This window comes from Chrysoperla carnea, chromosome 1 (assembly GCF_905475395.1).
Source record: "Chrysoperla carnea chromosome 1, inChrCarn1.1, whole genome shotgun sequence".
NCBI lineage: Eukaryota > Metazoa > Arthropoda > Insecta > Neuroptera > Chrysopidae > Chrysoperla > Chrysoperla carnea.
Genome location: NC_058337.1, coordinates 87,378,241 through 87,392,155, shown reverse-complemented (window position 1 = coordinate 87,392,155; position 13,915 = coordinate 87,378,241). Strand labels below are relative to the sequence as shown.

General features: G+C 28.8%; 1 protein-coding gene across 1 annotated transcript; it reads right to left on the bottom strand.

Annotated features, from left to right (window-relative positions):
• Positions 1 to 4,102: 4,102 nt before the first annotated feature.
• LOC123302793 (Y+L amino acid transporter 2) lies at positions 4,103 to 13,357 on the bottom strand. Its single transcript, XM_044885888.1, has 5 exons — positions 12,982 to 13,357; positions 7,873 to 8,091; positions 7,089 to 7,359; positions 6,308 to 6,632; positions 4,103 to 4,822 (listed from the first exon to the last, which is right to left on the bottom strand). The coding sequence occupies exons 1-5, from the start codon at positions 13,268 to 13,270 to the stop codon at positions 4,439 to 4,441; spliced, it is 1,488 nt and encodes a 495-aa protein (XP_044741823.1). The 5' UTR covers positions 13,271 to 13,357; the 3' UTR covers positions 4,103 to 4,438.
• Positions 13,358 to 13,915: the final 558 nt, after the last annotated feature.

Below are 13,915 nucleotides of genomic sequence, written 5' to 3'. Positions count from 1 at the left end.
TAAAAAAAAATCAATCTTCCTAATAATTTGACCCGGCTGTTAAAGTCGCTATGTAAACTACTATGATCTTGTTTTCAAATAGCTTTTCAATGATCCCGCACTTAACATTCGAAAGAAAAGAAACCTACATGCATATTTGTGGTTTGTAGTCATATTACTGTACATAATACTTTAACATAATATGTATAAATATAACTGGGTGAGTGTAATGAAAAATAATTCGAATTTAGCTGTGGCAGTCTTGTTAAAAAACTTATTGAATATGACAAACAGCCTCATTGTTTTTTTTAACATAATCTAAATTTGTTTGACATATTCTCACAGCCATTAATTATGATGCATTGAAAAGGTAATTAAAAACAAATAGAGAAGTGGCTTGGCCCTGCCACTTTCAAAACACGGACACCCCGAAATTTTTGGTTTTCAAAACGACAGGTATCATGTCTTGTAAAATTTCCCTTCTCTATTTGTTATTTGATTGTCTAATTATTAAAATTGAAAAAAAAATATTAGGCTCACTTTAAGTGTAACGAATAGAAAGTTTTAATCTTCAACAAAAAACTTAAAAAAAAAGACTTTGTACTGAGGTATGACTACTAATCCACCAGGAATGAATAAGAAAACATGATTTCCAAATAAGGTCGCTTTTCTTCCAAAGGCGATAAAGGGCAACTTATTTCAGATGGATCGTACTATTGTATCTATCTATCAAGTGGAATTTTACGCGACTTTGGACTCTTTACTTGTTGTGACCGACATTTCATTTGTTTGTAAGGATTAAAAAATTAAATCATTTACAAATAAAATATTATATATTAAAATAAAAAATAAATTATAAATTATCATATTATTATATATACGATATATTCAATTCACAGAATTTGTATCTTACAAACATTAAAAATATAAAATAAATACACACTAAAAATGGAATAATTTATCGAAAAATACATTCACGTTTTGAACAAATTATTATCAAAACAAACACATTATTGAGCTTTATTGTATTCATACAAATACAATAATTTTTTATTTAATTAATATAATTTATCAAATTGAAAATATTGTCTTAATTCTATAAATAATTATTTTTTACAGGATATTCTTAAAAAAATCGAATTAACAATTCGTAAAAAAACTATTGTTATCATTTATTTACTTTGTTCGTAGGAACGTTTGAAAAATTTAGGAACGTTTTATGAACCTATTCTAATTATACCAGATGTATCATATAAAAATGGTCAATATTCAAGAGGCTTAAAGGAATTCGAAAGAATAATAGGGTATTTTATTCTATATGAGAAAAAACTTAGAAATATATAATTGAGATAGCTTAATCAAAAAGCAGTCGGAAAATGTTAGTTTCAGTTCATAAAATAACAAAATAAATTTTAAAATTCTATTTAAAGATTTCAGTTTTTTTAACACCCTGAAATAGCCGCTATGTTACAAGATCATACGGTTATGTAAACTAAAAAATTTAAATTATAAACAATTACCATACAAAATACCAGAGCATTTGTTGTCACATCCAACTCACGTCATGACCACAGAGCAATATAGCGTCCACTGCGTCCAGCACATGCTAATTAACTGTTTATAATTAGCACTATAGAATCTAACTGACACACTTTTCGAAAATGGGTGTAAAACCTTATTTTGGTATAAAAAATATGTCTTCGGAAACGGCCCACTTCAGAACTACAGACCCCAAAATTTTAAGAAACTTTCAAGGTTTGCATCGAATCTACTCGTTTTTTTATAACTAATTCTAAAATACAAAATTCGTAATTTTTCAACAAAAATTTTTTTATTTTGTCTGGAAAATTCAGGACACTAAATTGCGTAGTTTTCAGAGGTTTTGCCCGAAACTATGAAACATAGAAGGTTGTCAATTGATATATATCTATGAGTTGATGGTCTTTGTCGGAAGCCCGAAAAAAATAGTTTATTTGCACTAATATTTTCTTGATATTGATTCAGTAACCTGATAAAATTATGTGCGTAAATTCTAACGATTAACTTATACAATATATACGTATTTATTTAAAGCTAATCATGTTACATGAAACATGAAAACGAATGATTTTGTTCCATAAATAAAAATAACAATTCTAAATTAATAAATATTGAATCGTATCACGAAAGTTTGAGATTACATTCTATCCTTAACTTATATTCTCACATAAAATATTTGTTAAATACTTTTTTTGAGCAAAACATGATGCTATTTTTATGACAGTCATATTATTTAATCTATTGATTAATGATAATATTACAAAAAAACGATATTTGAAAAGTTTGGAATAACTTAAAAAGTTTCATAAGCAATTTTATTCGCAAATAATAACAAATTCATTGAATTATGATATTCGAGACACCTTCGACTTGCCACCAATTCTGTTTTCCCTTTATACATATAAAGGGCCACCAGTTTTAAATATAAATTTGTTTATAACTAAGCTAAGGTATTAGCAGTAACAATTTTAACGGGAATAGTAATTTTGTATTAACTGGAGCTGAATTAATCAGCCAAGCTACATATTATATTAGTATCGTTTACTTCTGTGAGTGAAGCGCGCTTTGAAGCCGAAGACCTCCATGATGACGATGGCACGTGGTGAATTAAAAAGATTAAGGCTATTGTGAGATGTGAATAGGAAAATGAAGGGGGGCGTTAAGTGTTTTCATGATAGAATGGGCGGACAGTAAGGATTTATATGTACAGTGTGATGAAAGAAGTACCTGATTTGGAAACCGTCTAGCTACGGCTATGGTGGTAGTAGCGCAGTGAGGAATATACAATTCGGCGTGTGTATTCATGCCATGTTTTGTTTTATAATGTAAACTATGACTTTATTCGAAATGGCGTTTCGGCGATGACTCGCCATGCCTTTCGCATTCACTTCGAACTCGGGTGACATGATCCGGTAGACATCGAGTGACTCCCGTACTTGTCGGATTTAAAACCTCGTATGATTTTTTTCTTTGAGACTACCTTAAGGAAAAAGTGTTTCAACACCGTCCCCAAACTCTGGAAGCTCTTAGGGAGACAATAATCCAGTTTATATGTAGTCAAATCCGTTTCTATCGATTTCGTTTATTTTTCCAAATTAAAAATTTAAATTTTTTGAATAATATCAAAAAGGGTAGATTTTTGCTAACCTGTAACAAATTATTGACCACCTGAGAGCCTCATAGCTCTAATTTGAATTTATTTAATACTTTTTATAAATAATTGTCAAAAAATCGAGAGATAGTGAAATTGATTTATTTATATGACCGAATCCAAACTGTACATCATTGTATTATATTCTGACTCACTGTCAGAAAAAGTGCCACAGTTAAAACATTCTAAGCGTACGCATCATATGTTATGTTATAATAGTAACACTTAGAATGTTTTAAAACGAGCATTTTTTGTGACATTGAGTATACATATCATCACTATACAATATTTTTGATGTTTGTTATAATTAATAAATTAAAAAAATATCCTTCAAAAAATTTAATATAAAAGCTGCTTATAACTGTCGAATTTACCTGAATATGAAAGAATCAAAAAATATCTCTATTTACTTAACACTAGAAGATATTTATTTTGATATTGGAAATCAAGAAATAAATACTACACGATTTCAGGAGTGTCCCGCATGTAAAAATATTTATCATATTTATCCCGCTTTTAAACCCTTTAAAGGTCATGCTCGTATAAAAATAAATCACGATTCTAGGTATCACGATTTTGCTTTAGGTAAGCATACATTTACTCTTTTTGATTAAAGCTCTGGGTTCATATTCCTTCTTCCAAAAATACCTTTGTCAACGTTGAAATGTGTAATGTCAACGATGCCATAAAACTAAATTTGTTGTTGTGAAATTTTAAGATTTATTTATTAAAACTAGATTAATCATGATATACGATTAAGGTTCTACGATCATAATGCCGTTGTTATGAAAAAGACATAAAAATTTTGAGATTATACATTTCATTAGCATAATGTATTATTTGAATTATAAGTCACTTCTAAGCGTACGTATTAATATAAACAAAAACATTTACTGCACATCTTTTAAATTTAGTATTTTTAGAACTAAAATATATAAATCATCAATAGCCAAATTGTCGCGATAATTTCTACTACTTAAATTTGATAATTTCTCAATATTTTTAAGTAACGTACAGAATTTTACCACAGTTCTCTGACAATTTCTAAAAAATTTGAGACAAATTAAGGATACGGAAGGGGTTATTTTTGGTGCGAAATCGTCTCTATCCACCTGCTTAGTTAACTCAACAATTATGACCATACAACCTTAATTCCATCATTACAATAATTGACTTAATCAATTGACTGTGAAAAATATTAGCTATAATTGAATTGATTTAAATATTCGACCCTGTATTATTGTCAAATTTGTGAAGTTAATGTAAATCTCACCATGATTTATTTTCTGGCATACAAACAAAGAATTTCGCACACGTTGTATTAATAACATTTGATATTTTTAATAAATATTTATTTGGCCATAAAATTGTGCACATATAGACGGGTATGCCAGAAATAATAAATACAATACCAACACCTACCTCCCAAGGTTTAACAATACATGGGAATGTTACTAAAAATGCACATATTATAAAAAATATGATTGGTAATGATATATGAACCTTTATTGGTCGTTGTTTATTGGGTGATTTATATCGCATCCATAATAATCCAGTGACTGACATTGTTGTAAATAATGCTTCCACGAATGACACGTAGTATATTAAAGAGTAAACATCTTTGATTAATAATAATATTAATGAAATGATGCACTAAAAATAAAATATATATTTAATTCATAAAATTAGTATAGATCAATTGAAAATATATATTACGTTGATTCTAAATATATTTGAAACGCTGATTATTAGAATAATTTTTGCTAATTAAGCATATGAAAATATTCAACTAAATTACAAAACTGAAATAAAACACATACATACTGCCAACTGCCCGCAATATAAAATACAGTACTTAAAGGTATAAAGTTACATTAATATAAAGAAATGGATGAAATTGAAAGGCTGAAAAATAAACCAAAATGATTTCAATAAACATCCAGAGTCATTACTTTGAAAACATAGATATATAACATAAAAAATCAACAATCCTGATTGTTATTTTTGGTAAGTATTCAATAAATGGCGCTGTGATTCAATTTCAAATATTTTTATGCTCCAATTTAATAAGCTCACATACTGCTTTCTATTGATTCAATAATCACATGCACAAAGTCTACCTTGTCAGAAAGAATCTCTACAATTTTTTACGTTCCATTCAAAATATCGTTTAATTTGGAGTGAACAAATCTCCAATCAAACGGTATTAGTGAAGTACTATGTACCACCTAGAGATATTACACCAATGTGTTCCTGGAGTATCTTTGAAAGGCAGACAGAAAACAGATCAAATTAGTAGCAATACAAAAACTAGGACTTATTTCTAATTTTAATATAAAAAAACAAAATTTTTTGAACATTCACGAATTATATTAGAATTCTAACCAGACTGTGAGATTAACAGTCCTAAACACAGGATTTAATTTAAACCTAAGTTCTGTACAGTTTGTGGGAAGGCAAAAGAAATATATTCATTTAAAATTGGAAACGGAAAAGATTACCTTCGTCATGTGAGTGTAAACCTATCAGATTTGTGAATAGCAGTATACTGAAGTATAAATAACTGTTTATTATCCAGATTTTACTCATTACAAGTTACTCTTTATATTCTGATAGATTTTACACTGTATTTTATTAGTACCAAGGTTATTCTAAAGTTTTGTTTTCTAAAATATACCTATTAAAGACTGGTACGATATTTCATTGCAGCGCACCTTAAAACTCACAATGAGTTACGACTATTCGTAATTAAGGATCTTGATGTTTAGACAGATTAGAACCTTAATTGTAAATGAAAAACCAAAAAAGTAGTCGGACACTCATAAATTTTAAAAGTTGGGAAATTCATAGTTTTCAGCGCCTTGTTATAACAGCGCATGGCTTGCTACTACCACTCTAGAATCCCTACTTTTCAAGTCGTAATCACTTATTTAAATTTATCTTAGAATTAAATTTTGTTGGATCAGAATTATTTAATTATAACCAATCCAGTTACTCAATTTAATTCACCCGAAATTAGACAAACCTACACACTTGTTTACAAATCATAACTTATATTTAAGTCTGTCAATAATACACAGTAATTAGAAAAGCTCTGCATATATAGTTAGAATCAACCGCAGTGTAATTTTAACTTACCATAAACACTAACGATGGTACGGGTGTCATACGTTTAACATCAATTAAAGCGATTGCTTTAGGCAAATGTCCTTGACGGGCGCCAACAAAAAATAAACGTGCTGATGCAAAAATAGCACCATTCAAGGAACCAAATGTAGAACATGCTACAAATATTGGCATCAAAAATGACGCAAACCCTAATACTTTATTAGCGAATGTAACAGCCACTGCTTGTGATGCCAAAATATCATCTGATGGTAATACAATGAAATATGCTATGTTGGTGATTGTATAAATTAATGTTACTAATGGTAATGAAATGCAGATTGCTTTTGGAAGATTCCTGAAAAAAAATAAATATATTGTATTATATCAAAATAGGCAACAATAGTTTTAGATTCAAATATTCTTTCAGATTTTTAACTTTGAATACGGATTTTCCAAACTAAAGTTATTGGCACTTCTTCGATATCAAATTTTTGTTTCGATGTGCCTAATGGAGCAAGGTCGGGTATAGTGGAACAAGACTGGCAGAGACCAAATAACAATATTTTAGGTACAATAGATACTTAGACAAGATTATTTTTTTATGTAGATCCTGACGTTAAAAATTATCTAGCTCACTCAACAGTTTTCTTGCTTTAACTAAGCACTCTACTTCTCTCGTTATATTAAATTTTGCATTTAAATCAAAATTTCATTATATTTCACCATAACATGCCACATGAGCACGTTTGATATGAATAAAAGCTCGAAAAAAAAAACTAATTACTAATATTATATTTAAAAAATTTCTTACTTATAAGGATCTTTAAGCTCTTCGGTAACAAAATTTAAATAATTCCATCCTGAATATGAAAATAATCCAGAATAAAATGCTAAAGCTATATGTCCTGGATGTACATTTGTATTTTGCATTGGATTTTGAAAATTCTCCGTATGGCCTGAACCAAGGTACCAAAAACCCGCAAACACAATAATTAACAATGCAAATATTTTTGTTCCTGTAAAAATATCTTGAACTCGTGTCACCCATTTCACATTATAACAATTGATTGCAGTTAGAAGACCTAGAAAACATGAAGTATTTAAATTAATTTTTATTTTACAGATTTATTTTTATTTATAGAGATAATAGGTTTAAATAAGTTTAAAAAACATAAGTTTAAAAAAAAATATAATATGTTAAATAGTTGAATACAAATAAAAAGTAAAATACAAGACATCAGAAATTCAAGATATGTATTTTCAGAGCTACCGAATTGTCAAACGCTCGGGCTGTCTATTCGTTTTCCGTTAATTAAGCTGTATTTTTTTTTTCATATTTTACATAGGTATCCAAAATACTAAATAACTTAGGCTTTTAAGATAAATATCAAATTTGTTTTCTTGATAAAATGTATACTAGCCATACGTTTCATAATATAAAGATCTAATGGTAAGAAAAATTTAAGAACATTAGGTAGTGCTGGACTATAATGAAAGCAATTTTTTCGTGAATTTCTAGTTTAGACCCCTAGAAAAATCTACACCAAAAATGCTGGCAAAAATAATTATAAGTGTATTTGCATTTCTATACTTACACATAATTACGGCAGCAATCAATCGGACTGCTTCATACGGAGGTTCACATGATGGCCACACAGGTTGTAAAATATATTGTGCAAATGTTAAGGCAGTAATAGCGTTACCAGTGGGAACTAAAATAAATAAGGCTACCCATAGGTATAAAAATGCAGGCAATGATCCAAATGCTTCACTTATATATGCATAATCGCCACCAGATTTCGGTATCATTGTACCTATAAAGAAAAAATATATGGTTAAAAAAACAACAGATAAGTATATAAAATAAAAATATTCGACTTAATTATGTGGCTCAATTGGCATGAAGAATTAATTAATTTTACAAACGAATTATTTTTCATTATATCATTCTTTTCAAATTAAAATAATCTAAGTAACATGTATATTTTCCACATCCTAAACCGAGTCACTTCATGAATGATATTCGAAATGCATCTGATCATTGTATCGGTTACTGCTATTTTACTTATGGTTTTCCATTAGATATGATAGATTGTACAAAGGGCTAGTTTCTAAGGGGTAGTTAGCCATAATTACATACCATTCCTTTCCTTACCGTATCATATTATTATGATATGTTCTGTACAATGTATGTAGGGTATCTAGTATATTTATCGATAGATGGCTTTCATGTGATCAATTAATCGTTCAACAAAGACTTATGACGATGTATAAGCTATTTTTTGTTTCGTAGCAAAAATATTAATTTTATTGCTTATGATCTATTATGTAAATATCAACGTAAAATTTCTTTGTGATAGTTTCCGCCGTCTGGTTTTTTTTACTCTTGGCTTCCGTTGACTTTCAATAATATTATAAAACATTTTAATAGACAAATATGTCATTACGGGTAAAATGATCCCCTTTATATACGTTAAAATGATCCCTATTTTGTGTGTAAAATTATCCTCCATCATGTGGCTTGTCTTTGTTGATTTAAATGATTTTACCGGTGATTTTTGTTTGCATACTAATCGTTGATGCAATGTAAAAGAATAATTGATATTTTATGTGAACTTGTTAGTAAAAAATGCAATGAGATCATTTTACCCACCTATTCTTACCAGGTCAGTAAAACGATTCCTTTTGAGAAATATTGAATCGTTCTAAAAATTTGAACAAATCGAGAGAAATTGGTAGGCCAATATTGCAACACTCGAATAAAGATACCACAAATAGTTCGACGTAATACTTATCTCATATGGTTAGTTCATTATAAGACACCTTCCCTTACTGTTAAAAAAAATGAATAAAGCTTGAATTGAATTGAATATAATCAAAATCAATATAGGTATATTTTCTTTTTCATATATGTCTCTATATTTTGATTAAGAGATCATAGGATTGAATACACATTAGATATTATTAATGAAATTTGATTGAAAACAATAATTTATAAAGAACCTTTAACTACGAAATTGAGACGGAATGCTAGATTACTAACCAAACAAAAACGAAGCTATAAACTATTAATACATACATGAGATGTAAATTTACAGATTAACACCCTTTTAAAAAGTTTTAACAAGGACAAATTATTAATAATAATCTAATTCAGTACATCAAATGCAAAATCTGATGTTAAGCACATTTAACTTCCATAAACAGATGAAATCCTACAATTATAAGATAATATAATCGCATCGGAATGATAATGGAGGGACTTTATCTCATCGTGTCGTACCTGATGATGCTGTTAGATCTCTTAGTAATTTATTTTTTACTGAATTATTAGTAAAACAATAAATTACTTGGATTAACAAGATCTAACTTGTAGGTTTTGTTGAAATTGGAGTTTATTGGGACTGCACATATAGGTATATTTCTTTCGCAGTGCCACTTTGGTTTGATCGAACTCTACGAACACAATTTTGGTATAGGTGTTCATAAAATCACTTAATTAGTGACCATTAGTACCATTTCTGGTTGACCGCCCGTCAACATGCTCAAAAACGAAAAAAGAAATAAAACGAAAGTTAGTTAAATATAGGTGGAAAAAATATTTGAAGAAATAATAAATCTTAGAAACTCTGAAAAAATCTTAGGAACTGAATAGTTCTGAATTTCTCAACGTTTCTGGACTGTTTAATTCAGAGTTTAAGAATTTTTCGACTAATATTAGGAGAATAATGCTGTGGGGAATAAAGTTTAATACAATTTTTCATCAAACTATTTTTTAGCTAAGCTATCCTTTACAGAGAAATTTACGTTCAGAGCTCAGAGTGGCTATATTTCTACATAGATCCGATTACATCGATTTTCTATATTGAAAACATCATTTTTATATGTACTAAATAGATTGTATCTACATGGAGGTCAAAAAATGTTTTATAATAGTGTAATAAAAGAAATCCAGTGTTCTTTTTATTTGTATTTTACGCAGTTAAATTATTTTAGTATCGTTTTTAGGAAAACGTACATAAAAACTTGTTTTTTAAGCGTTGCAAAGTTGCAAGGCAAAGGCGTATTAGCTCCTCCCTTAAAGGCCTCCTATTTACGGATTTAAATTATTCCCCAAAGTCTAATGACCGTAACGTTTTGAGTATCAAAACTTTATTACAATTCATTGTTTTGTTAAAAGGTATAAATTATAGTAAAAAAAAGGGTATAATTATAAATTATAGTAAATTGAATTCGTCTAAATGTCGTAGAGGGTCAGACCAAATCTTGATTACGTTAGCTTAGCCCATTCCTTAGTTTTTTAACAAAAAAATTGTTTTTCTTATGTAAAATCATTCTCTTGCATGTAATAAGTCTAGTATTTTGTAAAATGGAAGAAAAAAAAACAAAGACGCTGCTTATATGAATCAATTACGAATCTGGCCAAGATTTTTTTCGCTATTATTATAGGAAAAATCACTAATGACGTCTGGCAGACAATATGGTAGTCATAAGCACCCTTATATCTGTTTAAAAGCAGCAGTGGTCTGATGAGGCAGTTTATTCATACATTTGAACAGTATTGTATAGATTAGGTTAGATTACACTAATATATAGATTAGGTTAGGTTATATTGTGTTTTACCACCTTTCCGCTGATAATTTCATGTATCAGCTCCTCAATTTCAGAGTCTGGGTGCACTTCCTTCATGCATATACCATGCCCATCACAACTATTCATTAAATTAATTTTGTTGCGACGGTGGGAATCGAACTGCTACCCTAAGCATACTGTAGACGGAATTGATTACGCCTTAATCAACTGAGCTAATAGGGCGACGAGAAATATATAAGAAAAATATGAAGCCGGCGTTGGCACAAAACTATCAGGAGTAACTATTATTAAGCATTCAGGCTAATCATCTTCGAATTGCAAACTAGTCTTGGATATTGAACGAAAACATTCTAAGAAAGGCGTATATCAAGTGAAGCGAAGAACGTACTAGTGGTACCGCTAGTGGCGTTTTGAATATGCTATTTCCCTTCGAAGAGCCCTTACGAATACAATACAGTAGCCGCTTTTACAATTTCAATACAATATAAACACATGCAATAAAGTAGTTGTCCTTACAGAACGCTCGCGCTGGTTGGAAAATCAAAAAGAAGAAGATTGGCACATTTAAATTTTTGACATCTTTTGACGTTGAAATCAGTCAACATAAAATCTCTTCTGCTGCTCTTGAACAGCTCTAATTGGTATTAGAAATAAGTGGATCCGTTTGAGGCGATTCCTTCATCCGATCTCTGCACAAGGGTCTTATGATCTAAGTGTGTAGTAAAACAATGTACAATGTTTCATGAGTCAAATTAAATGGACTTTCTCCATATATCAATAAATGCTTTTTTCAAAAAAAAAACATCGAAATCTTTAATCTTTAAATTTACAAGGATCAATAAAGTTAATGATTATTTTCGCTAGATATAATTCTATCACAGTGATATTAACAATAAAATTTGTATAAATTTTTCACGTGGGCAGTGATCAAAAATTTTATAATATACAAATTTTAGGCTGACCTTGTAGTAATATTGTAATATATAAATATTCTATGCATAAAGTAAAGGTATTAACTTTTGTTTTAATTGTGCAATGAAAATTTTATCTACGATCACTATGCCTAAATTTTGAATAAATTTTAAGATCATTAACACAAAACACATCAACATTAACATAGACATAACGATGACATATTCTTGCCTTCACATGATAGGGATAAATCAAATTTGGCATGTATTACAAAAAAAAAAAAGGAAGAAGCAAAAATAAGTTATTTTGCTCGATACGTCGGGAGAGGGAGGATCAGAAGCCTGTATGGATTGGTGTTACGTTTCTAATAAAGACCATTTCCACTTTTTGTATTCTGAGTATATACAGCAACGAAATCGCCTCTTTATTTAATCTTTCTAATATATTAATTTTATTCGGAAGTAGTTTGGTGGTCGGAGAAGATATGCATTAATGGTAATAATTCTGAATTCAATTTAATGCACATTTTTGGCATTTACCTTAATTGAACCGTTTATGAGGTATCACACTAAAAAGTTTTAAAAAACGATTTTAATGCACATTGTTGGCATAAATTTACCTATATGAAATATGATCTATAAAGTCGTTTCCCTTGAAAATAAAAACTAATCTTACTTTCTCCATATCACATTTTTATTACAAAAATTAATAAATAAATAATAAAAAAACGGTAGATTTCTCCCCGACGGGTTTCAAGTTAGACAAATATATGTGATTGTTGAATAAGAAAAGGGTCGACAGTTGAATTTAAAAAATAAAACGGCAAATAGTGTCAAATAAGAAATAAAATTTTAAATAAATAAATTATGAATAATGAAGCATTTGACCTTTTATGATTTTACATTTGACCGCATTTTTGCTTTAAATAATTACAGAACCCTATTTTCTATTAGATCAATACAATATAACATAGGGTGAATACACCTTCAGTTAAACAACTACATCAGTCAGGTAAAATTATACTGACTGTTATAACGTTATAAGATGATGTAATACCATTATGTAAATATATCATGCTTACAAGCGCGAATAATATATTATTAACAATTAGAGCAAATTTTTCAATGAGTATGCCAAATTTGTAATTTATTTTTTAATACTAAATTAATTAGTAATATAAAACTTTTAAAAAAACTTACCTAATTCTGCATAACAAAGGGCACCAATCATTGATAACATTCCTGATAAAATCCAAACAATAATCGCTTGTCCAATAGATCCCGAAGACATTAACACACCCTTCGGTGATACAAAAATACCGGCTCCAATAATAACACCAACAATAATTGCAACACCATCCCATAATCCTAATTCTTTTCGTAACTTAACACCAGAATCGTCCGATTCATGTAAAGAATTGCGTTCGTTTGCATTACTGCTACACATACGTAACGGTTCAATTTGTTCAGATGCACCAATTTTCGCCATTTTTTTGCCACACAAATTCTAACACGTGGTTTTTAAATGAGAAAATGAATTTTTTTTTAAGTTTTAATTTTATAAAAATCACTTAATTTTTTTTTTCTTCTTTTAATGTAAAAGAATGTTTATTTTAAATTTATGTAAAAAATAAATTTTTATAAATTGCATCACTAAATTTTTTGCACAGGTATTGTAAAAACGTAAACATAAATGCAATATTGAGTTTTTGTTGATGTTATCGAGCACATGTCCACATGTTAAATAAAATAAACCTATTCCAAACGTTTAAAAATGTTATTCATCATACCTACAATTTTTTTAACTCTGGTAACATGTGGTTGAACAACCAAGGTTGTCCATTATGGTTATTATATCCATACATAAGACGACGTATTAAATACAACGATGGACAAACCTGTTAGTCAGTATACAGTGTGTATATTTTTTTGGAATATAATTTTAAACATGTATGTTATTTAATTTCCCGCCATTATTTACCTCAAAAAGACTCAGTGTGTTAAACCTCTTTACTTTATCTTATTATTAAATTATTTATTAAACATACTATATATTATTTTACACTGTAGAAACTTTTAAAGAAAAATATTTTGAAAGCTCTGAACGTATGAAAGAAAATATACAGAAAAATAA

Excerpts from the sequence above, each read along its gene's own strand:
- LOC123302793 (XM_044885888.1), bottom strand. The coding sequence starts at position 13,270 with ATGGCGAAAATTGGTGCATCTGAACAAATTGAACCGTTACGTATGTGT. Across the intron at positions 8,092-12,981 it reads CCTTTGTTATGCAGAATTAG|GTACAATGATACCGAAATCT; the intron begins GTAAGTTTTTTT and ends TTTTCTTTATAG. Across the intron at positions 7,360-7,872 it reads GATTGCTGCCGTAATTATGT|GTCTTCTAACTGCAATCAAT; the intron begins GTAAGTATAGAA and ends CATGTTTTCTAG.